The sequence below is a fragment of the Lontra canadensis genome, unplaced genomic scaffold (assembly GCF_010015895.1).
Source record: "Lontra canadensis isolate GAN:19392208 unplaced genomic scaffold, GSC_riverotter_1.0 scaffold66, whole genome shotgun sequence".
Lineage (NCBI taxonomy): Eukaryota > Metazoa > Chordata > Mammalia > Carnivora > Mustelidae > Lontra > Lontra canadensis.
This window is the reverse complement of record NW_022631060.1, coordinates 585,570-613,197: the sequence shown is the minus strand read 5'-3', so window position 1 is coordinate 613,197 and position 27,628 is coordinate 585,570. Positions and strand designations below refer to the sequence as shown.

At 41.3% G+C, this 27,628-nt stretch overlaps 1 protein-coding gene and 1 pseudogene across 1 annotated transcript; one reads left to right on the top strand and one right to left on the bottom strand.

Annotated features, from left to right (window-relative positions):
• Positions 1 to 8,099: 8,099 nt before the first annotated feature.
• LOC116880586 lies at positions 8,100 to 9,081 on the bottom strand (annotated as a pseudogene).
• A 16,936-nt stretch (positions 9,082 to 26,017) lies between these two features.
• On the top strand, positions 26,018 to 26,947 carry LOC116880182 (olfactory receptor 10V1). Its single transcript, XM_032879038.1, has one exon. The coding sequence runs from the start codon at positions 26,018 to 26,020 to the stop codon at positions 26,945 to 26,947; it is 930 nt and encodes a 309-aa protein (XP_032734929.1).
• The last annotated feature ends 681 nt before the right edge of the window (positions 26,948 to 27,628 follow it).

Here is a 27,628-nt window from a genome sequence, read left to right as displayed (position 1 = left end):
ACGCTCTGAGAAACCACCCAGCACTGAGGGGAGCACATATCCAGACACTGTTAATCCTTCCCTATTGTGTCTTCTCAAGGGGAAAACATGGGACTTTGGGTCTTGCAGAGACAGAATTCTGTGTTCTCTCTTAGCTCTCAGTTCTTCTCATCTTATTTCTGAGGAATTCCCTGCCAGCTTTGGTTCAATAAAGCCCCAAGAGGCTAACTTAGCTTTTAACTTGACCATCCCCTGTAGGTCAATGTTTGAACATAAATAGGAATGGTTTGGAGACTTGATATTCTAAACTGGCTTAATTGCTACTAGTCTTTGCTATATCCTAATTATTGCTTAATTTTTACTCTCCATGTTTGAGAGAGCTTCAAAGATAAACAGTTTTAATTTATCCAAGTAGAGATTAATGTTGGGTACCTGGACAAATTCTAGGAATCCTTCAGAACTCAGCCAAGTGTTAAATGAAGCCATATTCTGATATACACCCCTTCCCTTTCCCTCCTCCAAAAAAGGAAAAATCACTCCCTGCTTCATGCTCTGTGATGGCTTTATCATATTTTTGTCATATAGCATCTATCTTTGTTTTCTGTCATGTAGTATCTATCACTCTATATTGTGTTTATTATATTACTTGTCATTCCATCCCTACCACATAGGTAGACAATGGGAGCAACTAATTCAACGAGATATTGCATTGCATGGTGTGGTATGCTGCATGACCCTGAGATCATGACCAGAGCTGAAAACAAGAGTCGGTCGCTTAGCCAACTGAGCCACCCAGGTGCCCTTAAATTGTTTTACAACAACTGTTTATAGTGATCCTGGTTAAGGCTTTTATAAAATGTAGGAAAAACATTTCCCAAACTTCAGACATTAATGAATAGTCTTCATGATTTATGTTTTATCTGAGTTACTGGTATGAACTACTTAATGTTTTTCTTGACTTAAATTCAACTTACTTTTTGTTACATATCAATGTATATTACATGGGTTCTACTTGGTAATCTCTCTTTCTCAGTAAATACAAACAAATGTTTAAATGCTCATTTATGCGTCACCTAAAACTTTCCTTTCGAGAACCAGTAACTCTGAAGACTCTGTGAACGTGGTCAAAATGAAGGCCTGCAGGGGTGTGGGTATTTGTGTGTGAGAGAGAGAGAACTTGGCAGGAGGCTGTCAAAGCAATCTAGAAAGATAAATGCAAAGCGATTCCTGAAACACAATCACCAGCCATTTTAAAGTCTCACGGTATGTACACTGAACTGAAACATGTTTCAGAAAGGAGAAGTAGTCAGGTGTCCACTCAGAGAAGGGCCAACAGAACTGTTCTCTTGCCTAGAGCAGAAGGGGCAAGCTGCAGCTCACAAGATACCGACAGGCAGTGGGGGGCCCGCAGGTGGCTGCGCTCACAGTTTCATTGGCTTGTGGAAAGGCCCAGAATGCAAGGCAGCAGAGTAGCTGCCATACTTGAGTTGGGACTCCATTTCTTTGGAGTCTAGACCTCTTACCACTATAGCCAGAGCCACAGATGTCTCTGAGTGACACAGCAGGCAATGTGGCAGTAGTTTATTCACGATTTCTCTCAATTCCATTCCTCTTTCTCATTCCATTTCTTCTGCCTATTTTTCTTATTTTTTAAAAATTTTATTTTATTTTTTCAGTGTTCCAAGATTCATTGTTTATGTACCACACCCAGTGCTCCATGCAATACATCCCCCCCTTAATACCCACCACCAGGCCCTCCCAACCCCCCCTTCCCCTCCAAAACCCTCAGTTTGTTTCTCACAGTCCACAGTTTCTCATGCTTCATCTCCCCCTCTGATTTCCCCCAACTCACTTCTCCTCTCCTTCATCCAATGTCTGCTTGAGTTATTCTTTATGCTCTACAAATAAGTGAAACCATATGATAATTGACTCTCTCTGCTTGACTTATTTCACTCAGCATAATCTCTTCCAGTCCCATCCATGTTGATACAAAAGTTGGGTATTCATCCTATCTGATGGAGGCATAATACTCCATTGTATAAATGGACCATATCTTCTTTATCCATTTGTCCATTGAAGGGCATCTTGGCTCTTTCCGTAGTTTGGCGACTGTGACCATTGCTACTATGAACATTGGGGTACAGATGGCCCTTCTGTTCACTATGTCTGTAACCTTGGGGTAAATACCCAGTAGGACAATTGCAGGGTCATAGGGTAGCTCTATTTTTAATTTCTTAAGGAATCCCCACACTGTTTTCCAAAGTGGCTGCACCATCTTGCATTCCCACCAACAGTGTAAGAGGGTTCCCCTTTCTCTGCTTCCTCTCCAACACTTGTTGTTTCTTGCTTGTTGATTTTGGTCATTCTAACTGGTATAAAGCTGGTATCTCTATGCGGTTTTGATTTTACTTTCCCTGATGGCTAATGATAATGAACATTTTTTCATGTGTCTATTAGCCATTTGTATTATTTCTTCTTTGAATGTTTGGTAGAATTCCCCCAGGGAATCCATCAGGGAATAATCTCAATCTTTTGGTATCAGTTGTGCCCTGATTTGTGACCCAATATGTGGTCTATTCTGGATAAAGTTTCATGTGTGCTTGAGAAGAATCAGTATTCTGTTGTTTTATGGTGGAATGTTCTGTATATATCTATGAGGTCCATCTGGTCCAAAGTGTCATTCAAAGCTCTTGTTTCTTTATTGGTTTTCTGCTTAGATTATCTTTTTATTACTGAGAGTGTTGTGCTAAGATCCCCTACAATTAATGTATTCATATCAATATGACTCTTCATTTTGATTAACAGTTGCCTTATGTTATTGGCTGCTCCTATATTGGGAGCATAAATATTACAATTGTTAGGGAAATTAAAACTGGTTTATATATAGGGGTAGTATTGAATAGGGAAAAAGGATTACCTTGAAGCTTATATCTATATGTACACCACAATCTCCTACAGGCAGTGCTCACCCCCGCCACCATCCCAGCGGTCGCCCAAGGCCCCGCTTGTCTCTGCACCCCCATGCCACTAAAACAGCGAGCAATATTGGACTGGGTGAGCCCGAATCCTGGTGACTGCCATTGTCAGAACTGCTGTCTGGGGTCCACGCCTGCACCCAGCGCACTCACCCCTGTTGGAGGCGCAGGTCTCAGAAGGCTGTGGGCCGAGGGACCCAGAACTGAGGCCACATGAGGCTCTCTCAGGCATGGGCAGAAGTATGCCCAGCCCAGCGGTGGTGCGATCAGCAGAAAACCATGTACTCAGGGACCATGGACTGGAGCCACCACTGGGCTCTCTCTGGCATGGGTGGTCGCCGGCAGTGACTGTCCTGGGACCATGGGCTTAGGCCCGTGCCCATGACCGCCCGATTCCACCAGTTGCCCCTTAAGATCTTTTACTCTTTTTGAGTGCTTTTAACCAGACTCCAAGTTAATGCTGGTCCCCAATCACAGGGCACTTTCATATTGGGGTATTACTTTCCAATGGGTCACTACTGGTGTCTCCCTCCCCCTTCTGTTTATCCTCCGATATCAGTCAGAGTGTTCCCACTCCACTTTACCTCTCCACTGATCTTCTGCCCCTGTCGAGATCCAGAAGTGTATAATCTTACATCTCAGGCTGATTTCATGGGTGTTCAGAGTGTTCTGATAGATACTTAGCTCACTTTAGGGGACCGGTTGAAACAGACTCTCCTACTTCTCTACCATCTTGCTCCTTCTCCGCTCTTACTTTTTCCTGCAACCCTAATGATGGTTTTCTCTTTCCCAAATTTAATGTGCCTTTGCCTTATAGGTGTTAAATAAGTATCATTTTTAAGAAGCTACAGGGAGAAAAATCCACTTGACTCCTTAGCAAATGGTACCAGCCTTGAGTCATCTTCTTATCCTTTTTCTACAATCATACTCCAGGGACTTTGGGAAAGAGAGTGAATGCATCCAAGGGGGAGGCATCCAACGATGTCTATGATCAATGTACCTCTTTCCCCCATGGTCTCTCCACATTCTCCAGTGATTCATTGAGTGCATCCATCTGATCCCAACTTTCATTCAGTTGTCCCACAGGCAACCACAAACCACAGTAGGCATAGCTGGCAAATTGTCTCTGTGGGATGAGGGGAGTCAGTAAATCTTGCTGTTGATAGAGAAGCCCTTGAACTTCATCTTGACCTATATCTCACTTCTCTAGGAAGAGCAACCAGAGAGATGCTATAGCAAACACCACGTGGCCCCAAAGATCGTTTTCCTTGCTAAGAGTAAAGACCAGGACTGGTGAGCTCCGAATTTCACTACAAACAAATCATAAAATCATTTGGCTTTTACTATTCCTTCCTAAAGTTTTTAGTTTCTAGGTCAAACTTACTTGAGTAACTATCAAATCTTAAAATATACATACAAGGATTTGTGTTCAGTAACATCTGTAAGTGAACAGGTTGCATTTTTCCAATTTGCTTGTGTGTTTTACTTTACAGCCTATTTTCTGTTACAATAGATTCATTTCTTTCAGAGCTGAGGCACCATCTAGCTTGTACCACTACTCTAAATATCTGCTGTTGGTCATTTACACAACCATTTCCCTAAGAGTGTTCACAGAAGACTATCTTGATCGGGTTAATTAGGTGTGGAAGGAAGGAAGGCGAGAAAGAGAGAGAGAGAAGGAGAAAGAAAGAGGAAAAAAGGAAGGAGGGCGGGAAGGAAGGCAAGAAGAGACGAGGGGAGGGGAGGGGAGGAGAGAGGAAAGGAAAGGAAGGGAAGGGAAGGGAAAGGAAGGGAAGGGAAGGAGGAATAGAGGAAGAAGGATGAAGGTTGATATCCTAAATCACTCTCTTCCATCAGTTTGGTGAACAACAAGAAGAGGACTGGGGATCCACAGGGGCCCACCTAAATTTGAGTTACAACCTGCCTGATATTTTTAGTTAAAAAAGGGAATGTTTTCCTAAATAACTACCTTCTATAAACTAGTTAGGCAGTAGGACCATGGCATAGTTAGTTCTTGGTGTTAGAACAAAGTGGGTTGCTTCTAAACAACAGAAATTTATTTCTCACAATCCTGGAGGTGGGAAGTCTGATATCAGAGTGCCACATGGTTGGGTGAGGGCCCACTTCCACACTCTCGTTATATCCTCACATGGTGGAGAGGGCTAGGGAGCTTTTGTGGGATTTCTGTTATAAGAACGCTAATACTGTTCATGAGGGCTCCACTCTCATGACCTAATTCCCTCCAAAAAGTACCAAATACCATCAAATCAGGGGTTAGATTCAGTATATACATTTTTGAAGCAACACAAACATTCAGAGCATACTAGGCCACTTCCCTTGCATAGCTAATGCCACTAGGAGTCTTTCCAGTAGGCTCAGACCAATGAGTAAATAAAATCAAATTGGAATATGATGACAGTATTTTGTGCTGTTCAAATCTAATTCCATTGGAACACCATTATGAAACTAGAGCATGCTGATGGATGTGTAATGAAAGAAAGAAAACCAAATCATGTCCAAATCTTCTGTACTAAGCAAAAAACTTCTTGGCTCATTATTAATGCAGAATATATGCATTCCAACTCTTGGATAATAATAATAACCTGGAAATTCCTCTTCTCCATTTCCTAACCAGATCCTGGTCGAGTAAAATAGTGTTTGTGGAAAGACGTGCTGGCCAATCAGGCTCTAATAGTTTAGGTTTATTCCCCAAAATCAAGTTAGAAAATTTGAAAGATGCATCCTTTTTGACCATAATCATCCCTTCCAGAACTACTTTAAGTGACTTGAACACATCATACTATCAGATTACATGGAGAATTAACCCTAGAAAATTCATTTCATATTTACTGTATGTTACAGTGGTTAAGGTCACAGGCTCTGGAGTTAAGACTGTGACAGCACTTACTAGCTGTGTGATCTTGGGACAATTACTTAACCTCTCTGAGCCTCAGCTCTTTATGTGTAAAATATGGATAATAATGGTACATATCTTACAAGATATTGTAGGAATCAAGTGAGTTAACGTGTACCAAGGACCTAAACAATGTCTGGCACATTATTCAGTGCTCAATAAATGATAGTTAGGGTTATTATTATAATTGCAGGTAGGTTACTAAATATGGAATATTCTCCTTTGGAAGATTTTGGGAGAAGATTCTTTTACCTCTGAGATTTAACCAAAAAAAAGTGTTATATTTCTCCATATTTCTACTATAAATTATCATATGAACTCTGAATTTTCCAACTGAATTGCATTTTAATAATTTTTTTTAAGATTTTATTTATTTATTTGACACAGAGAGAGATCAGAAGTAGGCAGAGAGGCAGGCAGAAAGAGAGGAGGAAGCAGGCTCCCTGCTGAGCAGAGAGCCCGATGCGGGGCTCGATCCTGGGACCCTGAGATCATGACCTGAGCCAAAGGCAGCGGCTTAACCCACTGAGCCACCCAGGCGCCCCTCAACTGAATTGTATTTTATTCTTTTCCTTGGCTACTAGAAATCTCAGATACCTGTAGATCACCACTGTAGAAACTGCAGAGACCACATGGTTTGCATTTCTACGTAGAATTTTACTACTATATTCTCTATAATCCCACCTAAATTTTTCCTTTACCCCAATCTTCTTGCCTATGTGTTTTTAACATTTGTATCCAAGGTATTTTTAAGCTGCTTCACATCTTTTGTGGAAGCATATTGGAAACAGAATAAATAGAAAGTAGAGAAGTAATATATTAATTCTAACAAACACCATTGCTATCAATAAAATATCTGTTGAATCTCCACACAAGCACAACTGAAAATATTCAGATGCCGCAGGAATTCTTACCATCAGGATTCCATATCCCCTTCTTTCTCACATGCAAAACAATCAGATATGCAAGAGGCTGGTTTTTATCACCAAGTGCACTTGAAACATCTAGAGAGAATGGGATTCTTTTCTTTTGCTCTTATCAAGGAAGATGTCTTGGAAATACCTTTCTCTACTCTCAATCCTCCATCTGGTCCCTGCCACCAATGCCCTCCTCATTGCCCACTATGGCTTGGGGTTCGCCTGTGAGAGTCACAAGACCCACCTGCTGTGATGAGGAGCCACTGACTCAACTGCTTTGGGAAGGGCTGATGGGACCAGCAGGAAGGCAGGACTTGAACAACTTAGTAAAAGCCATTCAAGGGCAAGGGACAGAGGACATACATACATAGATACATAACGATCGTGGCTTCTTCTGTACTTTCCTATTATATTTACACACATCCATATTCTCACTTGTCTGTCCATCCAACCCCCTTGCGGTAGGAAGCCTGTAGATATCACCATCCTCTCTTTTACGTAAAGGAAAGGTTAGGACTCAAGTTTGTAGTTGGACCTTAAGGCTAAGTATGCAGCACTTACCAGAAAATACGAAGAAAGACTAAGCTATTTCATCTGTTCCAAGGGGCCTTATAGACTTATTATAAAGGCAATGCCAAAACATATGAAACTTAGTTATAAGGGTGCCTGGGTGGCTCAGTCGTTAGGTGTCTGCCTTCAGCTCAGGTCATGATCCCAGGGTCCCTCTCCCTCTCCTACTCCCCCTACTCCCTCCTCTCTCTCACTGTCTCTCCCTCTGTCAAATAAATAAATAAAATCTTTAAAAAAGAAAAGAAAAGAAACTTAGTTATATAAAAAAGAAGTGTGATTTAGTGAAAAGAGAAAGATCACTGTTGAAGGGGTGGCCAGACAAACAATAAAGTTGTGGGACTTTAAAGTGGGACTAGACAGTGGGATTAGACAGTGGGACTAGAGCAGCTAAAGAGAAAGGTCAAAAGACGTTTGGATACGTGAACACATTGGCTCTGCATACTGTCGGGGATGCAGGCTCTTAAAACAGGTAACAGGACAGCATCCCTTATACGAACTGCTATCATGTCTCTATGTGTCCATTCATTCATCCTTTCCCTCACTGACACTCCTGTGCAGTCCTTATTCTAAGCTGTACGGTGAGAGAGGAGGCTGGCTAAGCAGGCAGGGCCAATCCAGGGCTTCCTCACTGGAATCCACGAAAAAGCAGAGGAATTTGCTGTGATAAGCATTTCACAGACTGAGATAGTCATGGAGACATTTATCTCTCTACTCCTTCCTTTTTGCTTTGGAGCTTCTTGTCTTTCAGATCATGCTGCTACTCCTGGTTTGGGCAATATTTTTTCTAGCAAGGAATATTTCTGGTTTCCTGAACCAGCACATTCTTGCTGAAAGTCTCCTTACTGCATCAGTCACCTCTTGATTCCTTATGCTATAGATCAAGGGGTTTAGCAACGGTGAAAAAAAGGTGTAGACAACAGACACTGCCCGGCCCTCTTCTGGAGAGTAGCTGGACCTGGGGCGAAGGTTGATAAGAGTGCAGCTCCCATACTGCAGGAGAACCACGATGAGGTGGGAGGAACAGGTGGAGAAAGTCTGGTGCTTTCCCTTAGCTGAATTCATCCTCAGGAGGAGCCATAGGAGTGGCAGATAAGGAGGAAGGGGACAGCATGGCGGCCACACCAATGGCATAGACAACAGCCTCATACACACGGGTGTCTGCACAGGCTAAGTGCATGACTGCAGGCATGTCACAGAAGTGGTAAATCTCATTGCGGCCACAGAATGGAAGGCGGCAGTTCAGAACGGTCAAAGGCAGTGACAACAGGAATCCCAGCCCCAAAGAACCTAAAGTCATCTGCCCACAGAGCTGCCAACTCACGATGAGGTTGTAATGCAGTGGGTGACAGATGGCCACGTACCTGTCTTAGGCCATGACAGCAAGCAAGACACAGTCAGACCTTCCGAGAAGGACGAAGAACATCTGGGTCCCACAGGCAGGGAGAGAGATAAGCATCTGCCCCATGGAAAGGATGCTAGCAAGAGTCAGGGGAGCAATGTTGGTAGAGTAGCCAATTTCCAGCATGGCCAGAACAAAAAGGAAGAAGTACATTGGGGTGTGGAGGGAGTGATCTCTCCAGATGGTGAGCCCAATGGTGATGTTTCCAACAAGACTTCCTAAGAACAACAGCAAGAGGGCCACAAATATGAGGCGAGCCACTGCTGGGTCCGTTGAGAAAGGGTGGAAGTGGAAGTAGACCACTCCTGTGTGGTTTTCCTCTTCCATTTACCTGGTACGAGGAAAGAAGTCATGGGAAAAGTGACTGTCCTTGTCTTGAGTGACTGTCCTTGTCTTGAGCCTGGAACCTGCCCAACCATGTTAAAAACACTGTCTGCAATCGCTCAGTACTTATCCTCAAGGCTTCCTTCAGAATCTAGTTCATGTTACCTCGCCTGGCTTGGGCTTACTCTACTAGCTGTGTGACCTTGGAGAAGTTACAGACTTCACCACTCTCCTTCTAAACATGAGGAGAGCAGAACATCCACCTCTGAGGTGTGACAATTAAATGAGATCCTGTGTCTGAAAGTACCAAGCCTAGTGCACCCAGTAGGTTCACAATGGGGTTTCCTGTTTTCCTATTTCCATTCCTTCTTTGATCTACATATAAACCCTCCTGATCATTCACACGTCTGTTTAGTACTCTAACTATCCAGTTACCACAACAGCAACTTAAAAATACGTATTTAGGGCCACGTGGGTGGCTCAGTCGGTTAAGCGGCTGCCTTCAGCTCAGGTTATGATCGTGGGGTCCTGGGATGGAGCCCTGTGTCAGGCTCCCTGCTCAGCGGGGATCCTGCTTCTCCCTCTCCCTCTTTTGCACCCCCTGCATGTGCTCTCTCTCAAGTAAATAAAGAGTTAAAAATTTCATATTTATACAAAGAGCATATGATTCTCAGGTCAAGCCTAGAAGGCAGGCAATACAGGTGTTATCTTTGGCCAATAGAAATGTGGATCAGGGGCGCCTGGCTGGCTCAGTGGGTTAAAGCCTCTGCCTTCAGCTCAGGTCATGATCTCAGGGTCCTGGGATTGAGCCCCACATTGGACTCTCTGCTCAGCGGGGAGCCTGCTTCCTCCTCTCTCTCTGCCTCCCTCTCTGCCTACTTGTGATCTGTCTGTCAAATAAATAAATAAAATCCTTAAAAAAAAAAGAGAGAGAGAAAGAAAGAAATGTGGACCTGGAAGCCCAGATGAGTTAAATAGCTCACACTGCTACCCTCCCCAGTTAGGACTTTGTGATTGTATTTTTTCCTTCAACATTCAACATCCAATTTGTTTTGTTTTGTTTACCAAATGTGAACCTTACTCTTATTCTGTCTTCTTGCATAGGTCCACCTGAGTTTTTATGGTCTATCCTGGATAAGGTTTAATGCCCTCCTATGGGGTTCACCCTCTGGCCAACCCAAACTTTCATACTTTTAGATCCATCCCTCTTTTTCTTTTTTTTTTTTTAAGATTTTAGATATTTCATTGAGAGAGAGAGAGAGAGAGAGAGAAAGCACAAGTAGGGAGGAGGGACAGAAGGAGAGGGAGAAACAGACTCCCTGCTAAGCAGGGAGCTCTACTTGGGGCTCAGTCCTAGGACCCTGAGATCATGACCTGAGCCAAAGGCAGATGCTTAACCACTGAGCCACCCAGGCACCCCTAAACCCACCCCTCTTAAACACTTTTAAAATCATATTACTCCACATTGACACTAAGCTTAAAAAGCAAAAGAACCTCAATTTTGTCAGTTATACCTCAATAAAGCTGAAGAATAAAAAGCAAAGGAACCTCTTATTCTTACAGTATCATGTACAATTATGAGAGGCTGAGTCACAAAATATTTTTATAAGTATAATTAGCATGACTCATGGGGTGGGATGAAGTTCAGGAAATCACTCCATGAACATGCCCCACGGCCCCATCTCACCACTCATATCTTTACTCCAAGTCACTAGGTCCCTAACATGACATTTAAATTGCAGTGAGTTTGAATTTGCTGCAAGGTAGGCTTGCATATGCATGCAAGTATTTTCCAGTGTTTGTGGAGTTTTCGATTACGTTCCAATGGCCAAAGCTACAGAGCTCTCTTTGTATTGATCTTCTTGGCCAGGCCAGGCCAAAAATACTGTTCTGCTAAATTACAGGGGTGGGACAAAAATGGCAAAATAATTATTTTTGTTTTTTAATATGTGAGCCAGGTTTTAATATTATGTTTCCTTTGGGTTTGGATCTTAAGAATAATCCTCGGTGCTGTGGACGATGTGGAGAAATAAGCCCTGCCAAGCTCGCTGACGGAGGGGTGAAAGGTTCGAGACTTTGGGACAATGTCCTAACGTGAAAATATTGGTGATACAATACTACACAGAAAATGAAATTTAAAAAGTTACAATCTCTGCACCACAGAAGAAATCCAGTCTTTGAGTGATGAGCCTGAAAGATATTTTTCCTGTTTTATATTCTCCAAAATCCTATAATAAACATCAAAACTCATCATCTTAATTACAAGCTTACAACACGATGAAAAGAGAGACAAGTAGTATTGCCTTCAAACTACAGAGGACAATATTTTGCAAATTTCTAGAGCAAAGTGAAGAATTTATACAGAATCTTTCTTCAGGGAGAGTATTTGCCTCATCACGATGGACCACCACGGTTTCGGGAAGAAAAGTGTCATCACACAAATGCACTCAGTCCTTCTTCCAAGTCACTTGGAGTCAGTCATCCCCAGAATGAAAGTGAAGGAAGTCTGTTGCTCCAGCCAGCCTGCTTTCCTTAAATGCCCCATAGAACAGGCCCAGCACATCAGCAATTCCTGGGAAACAGCCCCACCAAAGGAAGGTACCCTGGAACACCAGGCACAGCCTCGGGAGGGCTGATGTGTGAACTTGACACTGGCTCCTCTCACTCAGTGCATAGACCACCCACCCCCTCACTCTCCACTGTTCACTCTTGAGTCATCGGTGTACGTGCCTGTCCCCTTGGCCACACAACACACGTGCAGCTTCTATATTTCGTCCTTACGCGCACACTCACACACGATTTGCCAATGACAGACGCATCTCAACTTTTTAAAAAGTAGGTAAGCCAGACCGACAAAAGCCAGATATCCTGAATCACAGCCTTGGAAAACTGAAAAACGGGATAAGATGAAAATAGTAGCCAGTATGCATGGGGTGCCTGCTGATGTCTCCTGCGTTAGAAATGAGAATGACTGGGGCACCTGGGTGGCTCAGTCAGTTAAGCATCTGCCTTCGGTTCAGGTCATGATCCTGGGGTCCTAGGATCAAGCCCTGTTTAGGGCTCCCTGCTGAGTAAGGAGTCTGCTTCTCCTTCTCCCTCTGCTCCTGCTTCGGCCTGGGCTTGCTCTCTCTGTCTCTCTCAATTAAATAAAATCTTTAGAAAAATAAAATAAAAAGCAAATAGTAACTTTTATTGGATGTCGGGTGCTATTCTAAGCACTTTCTGCCAATTAACTCATTTACTTCTCATAATAAACTTATGAGGTAGGTGCTATTATTTCTCTCTCTCTCTCTCTTTTTTTTAAGGCAGGTGCTATTATTGACCTTATTTCCAGATGAGGAAATCAAAGTACAGATTTCAACCCCAGCCAAAAGGCTGAAGACTGCATACACTTAATCCCTGTTCCATGTGACTTGTCAGGAGGGTGTCCCCACATTTGTAACCTTCGTGGTGAAGCATTAAACCTGTGGACTTGTGGCAAAATAAGGATTTGCTGTATTCCATCTCTAGGAGACCATGCATCACCTGTTAGTTGGGAATCTTAAAAAAAAAAATTCAGGTACTTACTAGTCCCACTGCTGGGAGTTAATTCTGAAGAAGCAAGCCAAAGGAACAAGGAGGTATTCACATAAAGCTATTCCTAGCAGTATTGTTCCTGTATCTAGAAGAAAGAAGCAAATCGCACAACTCACAAGGAACTAAAATGTCCAACAGTTAAAGAGTAATTAAATGTTATGGCGTATGAATTCAGTGGTTTAGAAGGCTTTTGCGAAGAAAAAAGTAGAGAAGACAGTATTGGAAAAAAACAGGAAGTATAAATAGAGGGATGTCAGTTTAAGTATGAACAAACAAGGCCAAGTACCCTTCCCACCACAATCATAGGGCTGTGAAATTTTATAACTGGACCAATGTCCTGAGAGACCATAGACAGTTATAAATATGTGTTGAGAGAAATGAGTATGTTTGCATGTGTTTTTGCAAATTTTTTTGAAGATTGATTGATTGATTGATTGATTGATTTGACAAGACATCACAAGTAGGCAGAGAGGCAGGCAGAGAGAGAGAGAGGAGAAAGCAGACTCCCTGCTGAGCAGAGAGCCCGATGAGGGGCCCGATCCAGGACCCTGAAGTCATGACCTGAACCGAAGGCAGATGCTCAATCATCTGAGCCACCCAGGTGCCCCTAAAGTATTTTTTAAATAAAAATGAGGGAACCCATCACCAGAGAGTCTTTTTCTAAACAAATGCCAAAACCTACCTCAGGCTGGTTGAGAATCACTGGGAGGGTAAGTTAGCAGAGGGCTCTTTAAACATTATTTCCTTCAGAGCTTGGCAACATTCCATATCATTTGAGGGGCAGGGAGGCTGAGCTACCAGTTTCCCGAAACTTCTCCCGAGGGATGCCAGAGCCTGAGGTTAACCACGTCCTGTCTCTCCTTCACAAGACCCCTCACTGAGCCCATGTATCTGACATTATTTATTGAGCACCTACTGTGTCCTCTGACACTGATGTGGAAAGTGGAGGTGGAGCCATGAACAGGAGAGAAAAAGCCCTCCACCTGGCGAAGCTTACATCCTCACAAGAAAGAACAGGCAGGAAATAAGAAAATGTGTGTGTATGTGTATACACAGGTATATATATAATATATAATTGTAGGTAATGATAAGTGCATATGGAAGATATAGCAGAATCATGGGGTAGGGTGGGCAATTTCAGCTAAAGGACTCAAGGAAGACCCCTCTGGGAAAATGACTTGAATGGAGGCCTGAAAGTATAAACAAAAAGAACAGGTGCAAGGTGACTATATTCTAGAAATCTGCTGTACAACTTGCCTATACCTAGCAATCCTATATTGTACATAGATAAAGGGGATTTGAGGTACAAACTTCCAGTTATAAAATCATTAAGTCACAGGGATTAAAGTACAGCGTAAGGATTGTCGTAACACTGTAACAATATTGTGTGGTGACAAATGGTAATTACACTTGTGGTGAGCATTTTGCAATGTGTATAATTGTCGAATGACTATGTGGCACACCTGAAACTAATATAATATAATATAATATAATATCAACTTCAATCGAAAATTTTTAAAATCAAAACAGGTGAACAAAGGGGAAGGGATGGAAAAATAAAATAAGATACAAACAGAGAGCGGGGAACCATAACAGACTCTTAACTATATGAAAAACTGAGGGTTGCAGGAGGGGGTGGGTGGGAGGATGGGGTAACTGGGTATTGGGCCTTAGGAGGGCTCTTAATGTAATGAACACTGGCTGTTATATGCAACTGATGAACCACTAAATTCTATCCCTGAAACTAATAATACATAGTATGTTAATTAACGTGAATTAAAATTTAAAAATTTATTAATAATAAAATAAAATGACAAAAATATTTTAAAAGGTGGATTTCATATTAAGTATTCTTATCACAATAAAAAGTAAAATAAAATAATTTTTACAAGGTTCCTGAATGTGTAAAAATAAACAGAAGGGGATAAGTATTCAGGGAGAAGTATTAGCACATGCAAGGGTCCTGAGGCAGTGAATATTTGACTGGTTTAGTGAAGCACAGCAACAACGATGTGGGTGGATGGATGCAAAGGGGTCAGCAATGGGGAAAAAGGAAGGAGAAAGCCAGAGGAAGGTAGCTGAAATCATGCAGAAATATGAGGGCCACAGTAAGAAGTCTGGATTCCATTGTAAGTGTTATGGAAAACCACTAGAGGTTTTTAAGGAGAGGGATATGCTGGCCCTTGTGTTGCAACTAGGTCACTCAACTATGATGCAGAGAACATACTAGAAAGGAAGAGAAGTCAGGAAGATGGTCAGTAAGTTCAGATGCCATGAGATGACTGGTGGTCCCAGAATCAAACTCACCCATTTCCTTCTGCCCTTCCTTCTCCCCCTCAAATATCAATTATATGGAGATCTTGCTAGATGTGAGGGAAAGATGCATAGTTCTCCTCTCCAACAGGTTACTAACTGACTTTATTAAAAAAAAATAAGTAGTTTGGATATTTCCTATTGCCCTCTGCATTTCCACAGGTTGTCAAAGGAAATTTGACCTCTAAAAGGTATTAATAGAGATGACAGTTATTGGATACTTACTATGGGCACATTTTCTGCTAAGCATGTCATGTGCCTTATTACCCATGATTACCTCTATTTTACAGATGATGAAACTGGGGCTTTCAGAGTAAATAATGGGACCAAAATTAGGTATCTTAGAGAAACCTAGAAATAGAATCTAATTTGAAGGACTTCAAAGCCACCCTCTAGACTACATGCTTGCAAAGAATACACTGGTATTCTAAGTGTGATACGGGAATCAGCAAAATCAGTATCAGCTGGGAGCTTGGTACTAGTGCAGAATCTCAGGTCCCACCCCAGACCCCTTAACAGACAGAAGTTTTAAATTTTTTTTAAGATTTTATTTATTTATTTGACAGAAATCACAAGTAGGCAGAGAGGCAGGCAGAGAGAGAGGAAGGGAAGCAGGCTCCCTGCTGAGCAGAGAGCCTGATGCGGGGCTCGATCCCAGGACCCTGAGATCATGACCTGAGCAGAAGGCAGAGGCTCACACCCAGGCGCCCCTAGAAGTTTTAAATTAAAATTTCTTACATTTTCTAAGTGTAAAATCGTATCATCTGAGACCAATTATTTCATTTTCTTGTCTGACTGCATTATTTAGAACCTCCAAAAAGTGTTGATTAATCACGGTGATGGCAAGTGTCCTGTCTAGCACCTGATATTTTGTGAATGTGGTTTAATTATTCCATCATTTTAATGATGCCTGCTGTGAGATTTTAATAGAGTCGTTTTTACATGAAGTTATCAGGCTCCACAGAAGGAGTCAGCAAGTTTTCTCTGTGAAGTCCTAGAAAGCATGTGTTTTAGGCTCTGTGGTCCGTACCGCCTCTGTCACAGCTGCTCATCTTTGCTGCAGTCGTAGATAACAGGGGAATGAATAAGCACAGCTGCATTCCAATAAAACATTATTTACAAAAAACAAACAGCCCAGGGGCTCCTGGGTGGCTCAGTGGGTTGAAGCCTCTGCCTTCGGCTCAGGTCATGATCACAGGGTCCTGGAATCGAGCCCAGCATCAGGCTCTCTGCTCCGCGGAAAGCCTGCTTCCTCCTCTCTCTCTGCCTGCCTCCCTGCATGCTTGTGATCTCTGTCTGTCAAATAAATACATAAAAATAAAAAACAAAATAAAATAAAAACAGCCCAGAGATGTGACATGTAGCCCGCAGTTTGCTGATTCCTGCTTTAGGGACAGCATAGGTTTGAATTTTGGTGCCATCCCTTGCTAGCTACATCCCCTAGGGTGAGCTACTTGACATGTTGGTCCTCAGTTTCCTTCTCTGAAAGATGAGAATAATAGTTATCAAGGGTTGGGGTGTGGGGAAATTGGGGAGATGTTGGCCAAAGATTACAAGCTTCCAGTTATAAGATGAATAGATTCTGGATACCACCTGTATCAACATGGTGACTACAGTTAATAATAATGTATTGTACACTTGAAATTTTCTAAGTGAAGAGATATATTAAGTATTCTCACCACACACAAAAAAGTAACCGTATGAGGTAATGATATATTATTTAGCTTGATTGTGGTAATCACTTCACAATGTATACATATATAAAAAATCACATTACATACCGCAAATATATACAATTCTTATTTGTCAATTTCAGCTGGAACACAAAATATTGAGGATGAATATTTGGAAGTAAGGATGAATGAAATCAGTAGCTCTCAACATTCTCTGCACCACACGAAATTTACGGTTTTCTCTATGAACCTCACAGTCAAAATTTTAAAGAGGAGCAGTACTATCATTCCCACTTTGCAGGTAAGGTAAGCAAGGCTTAGAAAGTTTAATTAACATACCCAAAGGCGCACTCAGCCAGTGGCTGAGCTAAGGCTTAAATCCAAGTCTGTCTGAATTCAGACCTACTCTTTTAGTCTTCTTTTTCTTTTTTCAAAGATTTTATTTATTTATTTATTTATTTGACACAGAGAGAGTGTGTGAGCATACAACAGAGGGAGTGGCAGGTAGAGGGAGAGGGAGAAGCAGGCTCCCCGCTAAGCAGGGAGCCCAATGTGGGACTCGATCCCAGGATTCTGGGATCATGACAGGAGCCAAAGGCAAACACTTAACTGACTGAGCCACCCAGGTATCCCTCCTTTAGCCATTCATATATATATATATGGTCTCCAAACCCCATGTTTTGAAAATTACTACCTACATCTTTTTTTAAAATAGGCTCCATGCCTAGCATAGAGCCCAATGCTGGGATCAAACTCACAACTGTGAGATCAAGACATAAGCCAAGATCAAGAGTTGAACACTTAACAGACTGAGCCACCAGGTGCCCAACTCTATCAAATAAGCAAAAACAAAAGTAGTAATAATAACAATAATATAAAATCATCCCAGGAAAATATATGACATATGTTCGAGCTTTTGAAATATTAAAATTACCTTGGAAAATCCATTAATAATCTCAAAGGGCCTTTGAGATATGGGGATCAGAGATGGTAACACTTAGATGACCTCTAAAATCCCTTTTCAAAGTTTTATTGTGTAAAAAAAATAAAAATAAAATCCCTTTTCATTCCATAATTTTGTGAATGACCTTTCTAAAAAGAAAAAGCTTTAGATGGTCCTTCATTTCTCCAGGGAACACTAAAAGAAAACCATGTCTTTGGATGATATTGAATGAAGCATCAGTCTTCATTAATCTCAACAAATATTACTGAGAGATTACTGTCAGGATTTAGACGGTTCAATACAGAACACCCAAGTAGATGGTGAGTGAAGAGTGTGGTGTTGGATGTATGGAACAGAAGACACTTATTAGTGATCTAACAGAAATGTCAAATAGTGAATATACAAGTCTGAAGTTCAAGGACAAGTTTAGCCAGAAATAACGCATTTGAGAATTATCAGCCCATTGCTTGTATTTAAAGCCAAACAACTAAATTGAATCATCTGGGGGAAAAAATGTAAAAAGAAAAGAGGACCTAGGACCAAGACCCAGCTTGAGTGGAAGTTAGGGGAAAAGAAGAAACCAGCAAAGTAGACCAAGAAGGAATATCAGAAATATAAAGTAAAATTAGGAGGAATTAATTTTCCGGAAGTAAAGAGAGCAGGAGATATTGCAGAATATGTCCTCCCTGCTAAAAAAAAGAAGAAAAAAAAAAGGAGGAGGAGAAGGGGGAGGAGAAGGAGAAGGAGAAAAAGAACGCTGCATGTAGGAATTAACTTTTTAAAAAACATGATTTCAAGATAAGTCAAGTGAAAATAATAATTTTTTCTTTCCCCCAACTCACCACATCACTGAATTTATCAACAAGTTACTGAAAGACAATCCCCAGGGAAGATGTACCAATGGGATAATCCTGATGCAATTTTAATTCTTAAGAAACACTGTATTTAATCTTGTGGCTTTATGCTTCCCAGGCAGACTTCTGTCATCTCAGGAGACCAAGAATGTCCCTTTAGCCAGATTAGTTACGAATGTCCTTATTTGATGATAATTTCGAGTCTGAATGTCAGGGGAACTTCAAAGATAGGTTTTAGGCTACGGGGATGTAGTAGTAAAGCCTGGATGTTACCTTATACAAAGAAGAAAAAGGCAGGATGGAACATGCCTTCTTCAAGCTAAGAGCTGATTAGATAGGAATTGGTTGAGTTTGAGACGTGTTTTCACATAGTGCCCTGAATCAGTGAGATATGTGAAATCTAGAAGTAGTGAGCATCCCTGCCCAGGGATCTTCTGAGGACAAAAGGACCTAGGGGCAGACTCCTGGGTCCTTAGTGTTTAGCAAAGGATCCAAGTGTATCTGCAAATGCTTGCAGTCCACACAAGCCCAATATAAGGTAAGAATTTCCGCCCAGACTCCAGATTTGAGATTAGGAAAATCCCTAGCTTGTAATTAGGTCAAGCTTTATGGTAAGCACTGGCCAGGGAAGAGAAACTAAGAATGGAACTTTTCACAGACAGAGTCAAAGTTCAGTTCCTACTCAGAAGCAATGTTTTATACCGGCTGGTTTAAGGGGACCTCAAGAACTCACGCCACAAAATTCATGCTCTTCAGATTGGTGAATGGCAAGAAGGAGGTTGGGTCCAAAATGGTTGAGGAATCATGCTCTACATCAGATTAAGAGTTCATTGCTAAGTAGCACTGAAACATACAGATGTCAGTACTTCAAAGGCTTTCTCTAGTTTAAAAAAATCCATCATTCCAAACATCAAACTTAACAGAAGCTAAAAAATTAGGAAACATCTATTACAAAAGGAATGACTAGAAGCTTCCTTCACATCAAGAATCTCCCTTATATGTTCAAAAATAATTCTAATTACATGCAATTTTTCAAAAAAACGTTATTGCAAAAAAAAGAGAGATATGCCTGTGCTCCCCAGGCATGCTGTCCTTTAACATAAGGTACTTAAATGAATTTAACATAAGGTACTTAAATGAATTTAACATAAGGTACTTAAATGAATTTGACTTTTACTATTTTTATTGCTCTCAATTTTCAGCTCTTTAAACATTGGCTTCTCTCATTCTGTACACTTTTCCTTCTTTTCCTAGACACTTGAGCTATGCCTCGCATAGAGTAGAGCCTTAACAAATATTTTTAAAGGATTTATTAAAGTAAATATTGTGATTAAATGGGTAGTTGGTGAGGAAGTAGACAAGAAGGAGCAAAAAGGAAAGCGAGAGATCACAAATTAAGGGACTGAGCATTGACCTTGCAATGAACTGAGAAAGGTTTGTGGCACATCATTTTCCAATGAAATAGTTTTGTTAATAAGGGTCAATCAGAATTTAAAAAGTTAAAAAAAAGAATTAAAAACGTTTTCTCTCTAGGACACTTACCATTCAGCTTCACAGATAGTGCATTGCTCAGTGATGGTACAGTTTATTTGAACGGTCGAAGCTTACACTTGCTTCTAAACTGACATAGAAATTAAATTCTACCCTGCTATTTAACAGCTGGGAAAATCAGTCAAACCCAGAAGCCTGAATTTCTTCATCTGAAATAAAGGTCCCTGTTGAATATTGTCTTTTGACCTGTTGAAAAGGACCACTGAAGTGAAATGATGCCTTTAAAATGATCACCACAGCATATCAGGGACCAATAAATGTCACCCACTGCTATTCAGAAGGAGAATAACTTTTTATCGCATGCCTGAATATCTCATTTGACATATTCAAAATATGTTTATGAAAGTACTGTATTGAACCATGTGAAATTGTCTGTATGCTACCATTATTGGCTTTCAGAAACAAATTCCATATGACTCAATGTGTTAGCAATAAATCTATATCACATTGGTGCTCCTTCTTACCAGATGCTACTGCCAGGAAATTCTCACAAAATTCTCTTCCAGAAAGTAAGGAGTCTCTTCAGACATCTAATCTCTTCAGATATATAGATGCATACAAAACTTGAATTTCATTTTATGAATGATATTTATGAATTCATAATTCATATATGAAATTCATATATATTCAAACATATAGAAAATGTTATTCAAGAATGTCTTGTAAGGATGAATATACCTTTTATTTGGATACATCGGATGCTGGAACATTTTGTTTGACTAGGTATGAATAGACCTTACAGCTGGTATGAGCATCTCCAAAAGCCACAGATACTTGTGCTTCAGACAGGATTGTTGCCCTGTGAATGATGGTTATAACATTGTTCTTCTCTGTTTCTCCCACAATCGACACTTCTGAGTTAAGATTTCACCTTCCTCTTCAGGTGAGTCTAACTTTGTGCTATATTCAGTGCAATGCCATGTAAGTCAATTAGACCAGATAAACCCAAAGCCAAGACATTTTATATAAGCTCTCTTTTAGCTGTAACAACTAACTTATGAAACAGTGGTCATTCTTCATTCTATTTAAAGAGGGATTTCTGCAATATAAGGTGACACAGGAAACTAGAAGTGGAACCAGATGTGACATAAAATCTTTCCCAGGAAACATCAGATAGACCTGCCAGGCATTCTACCCATTCAGCAATTTAAATCTTTTTCGGTCTCAAGATAGATAATGAAGGGCACCTGGGTGGCTCGGTGGGTTAAGCCTCTGCCTTTGGCTCAGGACGTGGTCTCAGGGTCCTGGGATCGAGTCCCACGTTGGGCTCTCTGCTCTACAGGGAGCCTGCTTCCCTCTCTCTCTCCCTGCCTCTCTGCCTACTTGTGATCTTTATCTGTCAAATGAATAAATAAAATATTTTTTAAAAAGATAGATAATGAAAGGAATCAATGAGTCAATATATTTTATTGAGCAGTTAGTATGTGCGAGACATTCCAGTAGGTTCTTGTACAGACATAATTTCATTTTCACCTCCCAGCAACCTTGTGAAGAAGTGAGGTGCCATTCTGAACAAATGGGGTCTTAGAGAGGGCAAGTGACTTAGCAAATCACGAAACTAGTAAGTAGCAAAGCTGGAATTTGAGTACACATCATTTATTCCAACATAGCCTACTCTCTACCATCTTTCTTAGGAGGATCATCTCCCCCAAATTATATGCTTTTTTAATATATGCATTGTCCTAAGATTGTTTGGTCATATAACCAAAGAGTCAGTTTACTGACTTAGTTAAAACACCACTTTTTAACCACCTTTTCTCCCTGTGTTATAAATGCTGTCTACAAATTAAATTAAATCAAATTGAGTGAAGCTGACAAGGGAGGAGCAAGTGTTTTAAACAGAACAAGAATAAGGGAAAATCTAGCCAACAGTCTTGTCCCTGTGACTCCACAGATGGCATCTCAATCATCTTCACATCCTCTACAGTACCTTGTATATTTAAATGATGAATTAAAAAAGGACCCACTTGTGGGACCTTGGACAAACCCAGCAACCTTTTCAGAAGAGACAGACCTGGTCACTTGGCAGTGCTCTGATTCTCTGGGCCTCTATAACCTTCTGTGGGCCGCTAGTCAGCTTGGACAGGAATTACATGAAGGACAAAGAACTCATGGAGCCATATTCTTCATTGCATGATGGTAACCAGTCTCAGGAGATGATAAACCATCTTTCCAAAGACTAGCTATCCCCTGGGAGTTTTCTCTGAGCCATACTTATCTTAGAAAATGTTGACTACTACTTTGGTTGTTTTCTTTGGAATAATAATGAAGGAGCTGTTCCAAATCAGAGTTGTATATTTGGGAAGTTTGGAAAATTATTTTTCATTGGGTAATAGCCAATCCATGGTCTAAATCAGTACATCTAAAACTTTTCTACTTAAGTACTAATTAATCAGCATTAGAAACAATTTATATTCCTAAAGACCTCGTGAGCAACCACAAGTAAGAAATTTCATGGAAATCTTTTTATCCCCCAAAATTCATGCAGATCTTCCTTTTAGGTATACATCTCCAGTTTCTTTTATATGAAATGATTTTCCAAGAACCTTCAAGTTACAAGAGACCTTTTAAGAAAGCTGCACCATGTTGATCCCGGGACTTCATTTTGTCCTGGACACAGTTTTGTACCTTGTAGACTCTAGAATGTACACATTCTAGTTTAGGAAGCATGCACAGACCTAAACAACCACCACCATCACTCCAGATTTATATAAAGAATTGTCAGCAAAGCATTCCATTATTTGTTTGCACGATGACCAACATTTACTTCCATATTTTGGCATCATCTAGAAGGAATATCTGAAAGTTCTAGACCATCTTTTGAAATGTGCCTAATTGGTTTCTTCTTTGCATTTACAAAAGCATTGCATAGAGCCTAAAGTTGATATAGCTTAGAGATAGAACCTAACTTATATCTTCATCTTGTCACAATGCAGAGATCACAATGAGTGGGGAACTTCTGCATAAAGAAATGAAGAGACTAGGAGGTTGGGAGAGGGGGGTGGGGTTATGGACATTGGGGAGGGTATGTGTTATGGTGAGTGCTGTGAAGTGTGTAAACCTGCCGACTCACAGACCTGTACCCCTGGGGAAAAAATATATATATATTTATAAAAAATAAAATTTAAAAAAAAAGAAATGAAGAGACTAGTTAGACAATATACTGGATAATTCAGTACTTGGATTTCTTTTTTTTTTTAAGATTTTATTTATTTGACAGAGAGAAACACAGTGAGAGAGAGTGAACACAAGGAGGGGGAGTGGGAGAGGGAGAAGCAGGCTTCCCTCCCAGCAGGGAGCCCGATGTAGGGCTCGACCCCAGGACCCTGGGATAATGACCTAAGCCGAAGGCAGACGCCCAACGATGGAGCCACCCAGTGCCCCAGTACTTGGATTTATTATTCAGCACCCTGGATTTCATGGTATTTCTCTATGTTTAATTTCCTCTTCCCTTTTCTAGACCTTGTAATAAAATGAAGCCAATGCAGCCTATGCATTGCATTTAGACATAAGTGCTTTGAGGAGATCTGGTGGACTGCTGTCCAAGAGGTTAGGAGGACTTCCTGTGTCCAAGGGGTGGTAAGTGAGAAAAAAAAAATGAACAGAAGTTACCATTGGGACCTTTCATCACTAGCATTCTTATGAAATGAGTAATTCATTTGTATCACCCGCATAGGTTTGGTTCAACCCAAGGCTATTGTGTTGGTTTTGGGACTAGACTCTTAACCACCAGAAGGCAGGAGATTAAAACTGTAGGCTCCTATGAAAACTATTCGGGTATCACTCAGGACCCTGAGTCCTGGGTCGCAGAGGACCTTCTCTTTGTCCCCATGCTATCTCTTATGGAGGACAAATTAAGCCACTCTCCCTCCATCTTGACCCAAATATCATAGGTTTTTTTTTTTAAGATTTTATTTATTTGTTTGACAGAGATCATAAGTAGGCTGAGAGGCAGGTAGAGAGAGTAGGGGAAGCAGGCTCCCTGCTGAGCAGAGACCCTGATGCGGGGGTCAATCCCAGGACCCTGAGATCATGACCTGAGCGGAAGGCAGAGGCTTAACTCAATGAGCCACCCAGGCATCCCCAAATATCATGGTTTTTAACCAAACCCTTTCTCTCTGCTCCTTATAAAAGAAAGAAGGGAGGGCCACCTAGGTGGTGCAGTCAATTAAGCATCCAGCTCTTGGTTTCAGCTCAGGTTGTAAGCTTCAGGGTAGTGATCTCAGGGTAGTGATCTCAATGTCATGAGATTAGGCCCCTCATAGGGATCCACACTCAGCGTGGAGTCTGCTAAGATTCTCTCTCCCTCTCCCTCTGTCCCTTCCGCTCATGCTCTCTTGCTCTCTCCCTCAAATAAATAAATAAATCTTAAAAAAAAAAGAAATGAGGGAAATTCTTTTTGTTGCATTGTTAGGGGCAGAATTTACAATATAAAACAATCATCTAGATTGTAATTATGACTCTCAAGTTTGAAAATAAGTAATCTAATGTTTTTGGTCTCATATCTTAGGTGCTTTTTTACCATAGGCCATCTAGAGTTCTACCGATGGCTGAAATATTATCAAATAACAAAGTCACTTAGGAAATCTGAAGTAGTATAGAGGGAAGTGGTATAGTATGAACCTAGATTAAACATAAGACTTCTGTGGTCAAGAAGATGGTGTTAAATCCTGGCTCTCCCACTTTCTACCTGTGTGACTCCAAAACATTTCCTAACCTCTTTGAGCCTGTATTCAACTGTAAAATGGGTGATAATAGTACAGGCTTCCTAAAGTAGTTTTGTAGAACAAGTGATCGAATGCACATAAATCATTTTTCACAATGCCTAACACTTAACATAGAATAAATGACCATTTGTCGTAAGATACCTTGTCCTCAGGGAACCTAGAATATAATTTGGGAAAGAACCAATAGATACAGCAAAAGACAGTGTATTAGCACTAAAATCATAACACTGAGCAATGCAGAATTTCAGAAAAAGGAGAGAGAGGTTTAAACTGGAGTGGCCTAGGAAGATGTTATAAAAGAAGAACATGACCAAGAATTTAATAGTTGGGCAAAAGAGAGAAGATTAGATTTCTAACTGGAAGGAGAACAGAAGTATGTGAAACAGGAAGGGAAGTTATGGAAAAGAGGCCATTGAGTAGACCATATGGTACATGACAGGGTAATTGGGGCCATAGTGGCATTAGCCTCAAACCGTCATGTCCAAGAGAGACTGGAATAATCAGCAGAGGAGCACGAAGGTTGTCATGTAAGCAAAAAGAGGCACTGAAGCAGATGGGTGATGTGATCATGGAGAGCAGGATGGACGATGAATGGAAGAGGAAGGAAACAGGAGAAGAGATAAGAGGTTATCATAAGAATCCAAACATCAGATAACAATGGATAGGATGGACTGGGGCAGTGGAAAAGGACCAAAGAAATAGATATAAGAAATTTTTGTTGGACAAATGATCAGTATTTAGAGACAAATTGGATAAAGGAGAGGAAGCAGGATGAGTTAATAACATCTCTCTGTGTTGCGCTAAATTGCGTTTTGTGCTGTATTATCCATGTAGCAGGACCACGGCTCTCTTTAAGTTATAACACACATCTAATGAAACTTTCCTAAGACATTTTTGTTTCAAGTTTCACATAATGAATTAAAGCCCTATTTTACCTATTTTGTAACTTTGAACTTTAGATTGACTTTACTCATTAATTCGTTCAGCAACTACCAGTTGGAGAGCTTTCTATATCAGACACTGTGCTAGGCACCAAAATCAAAGCAAAGAGCATTAAATCCCTACTGCTGAGGATTTCTCGGGCTTTGTATTTGAGCATAGAGTTGGAAAGGTGAGGGGTGCCAAACGCGTGCGTTATAACGTTCCATGATCTGCACCAACATGAAAGTGTGTGCACGTAATCGCTGAGGTACCTCAGAAAGTGCTCTAACGATGACAGGGGAGTGCAAATGCATCGTATGGCATGGGAGCGGCCTAGAGATGCATGCCAGTTTTCCTTTTCCCAGATCAAATACACTACCCATGGAAGAAATAAATAAAACTTCAAAGATACAGTTCTTCTTTCATCCATTCTCCACTGACCCTAAGATCCAGATGGGGATTTTTGTGGCCTTCCTGGTGATGTACCTGACCAGCCTCAGTGGAAACACCACTGTTGTGGTCCTTGTCCAGATCAACCACTCCCTCCACATCCCCATGTACTTCTTCCTGGCTAACCTGGCAGTTCTGGAAATCTTCTATACATCTGCTATTGCCCCCCTGGCCTTGGCAAACCTCCTTTCAAGGGGCAAAACTCCTGTTTCCATCCCTGGATGTGGGACCCAGATGTTTTTCTTCGTCTTCTTGGGTGGAGCTGATTGTGTCCTGCTTGCAGTCATGGCTTATGACCGGTTCGTGGCAATCTGTTACCCTTTAAGATACACCTGCATCATGAGCTGGCCCTTGTGTGTGGAGCTGATAGTAGGGTCCCTGGTGCTAGGGTTCCTGCTTTCGCTGCCACTGACTATTTTAATCTTCCATCTCCCATTCTGCAACAACAATGAGATCTACCACTTCTACTGTGACATGCCTGCAGTCATGCGCCTGGCCTGTGCAGACACACACATTCATGAGACTGCCCTGTATATCATCAGCTTCATCGTCCTAAGCATCCCCCTGTCATTAATCTCCATCTCCTATGTCTTCATTGTGGCAGCCATTCTAAGGATCCGGTCAGCGGAAGGGCGCTACCGAGCCTTCTCCACCTGCTCCTCTCATATCTTAGTGGTCCTCCTGCAGTATGGCTGCACCAGCTTTATATACTTGTCCCCCAGTTCCAGCTACTCTCCTGAGATGGGCCGGATGGTGTCCGTGGTCTACACCTTCATCACTCCCATTCTAAACCCCTTGATCTACAGCATAAGGAACAAGGAACTGAAAGATGCCCTAAGGAAGGCACTGAGGAAGTTCTAGTAGGATGATCCCATGACATGTTGAAATTGGATGTTAGAGAATGACTGGGATGCTATTAATAACTATGCTGAGACAATGTGAGCCAGGAATGTCCTCAGCAAATTGAAGCATGGCTCACTATTCTAGGATCACTGGAAGAGATGAATGCTACTGTGTAATGGAAATAAAGCTGTATCATGGAGGGTAGCCTGATATCCTGGGCATGGATGGACAAGCATCAACACTTACTGGACACCTGCTATCTGCTAGGCACTTCCTGTGGGTTATCTCACTTAGCCCATAGTAAGGACAATTGTCTTCATGTTTTAGAAAAGGAAACAAAAATGACCAAAAAAGATATATCCAGGATGACAGCACAAGTATTTAAAAATCTAGAGGTACCTGGGCGGCTCAATCAGTTAAGCATCTGACTCTTGATTTTGGCTCAGGTCATGGTTTCAGGGTCATGAGACTGAGCCTGCAACATGGAACCCGCTTAAGATTCTCTCTCTCCCTCTATCTCTGCCCCTCCCCTCCCTCTCTCTCTCCCTCTCTAAAAAATAATAAATAAATAAAATAAATAATAAATAAATAAATATCTAAATACTAAGTTATCTTCACACAATAATATTGGCTGAGGAGGCTCTGAATGGCAAGAGAAAGAGAGAGAGAGGAGGCTTTTCAGTTGGCCAAAGGAAGGGG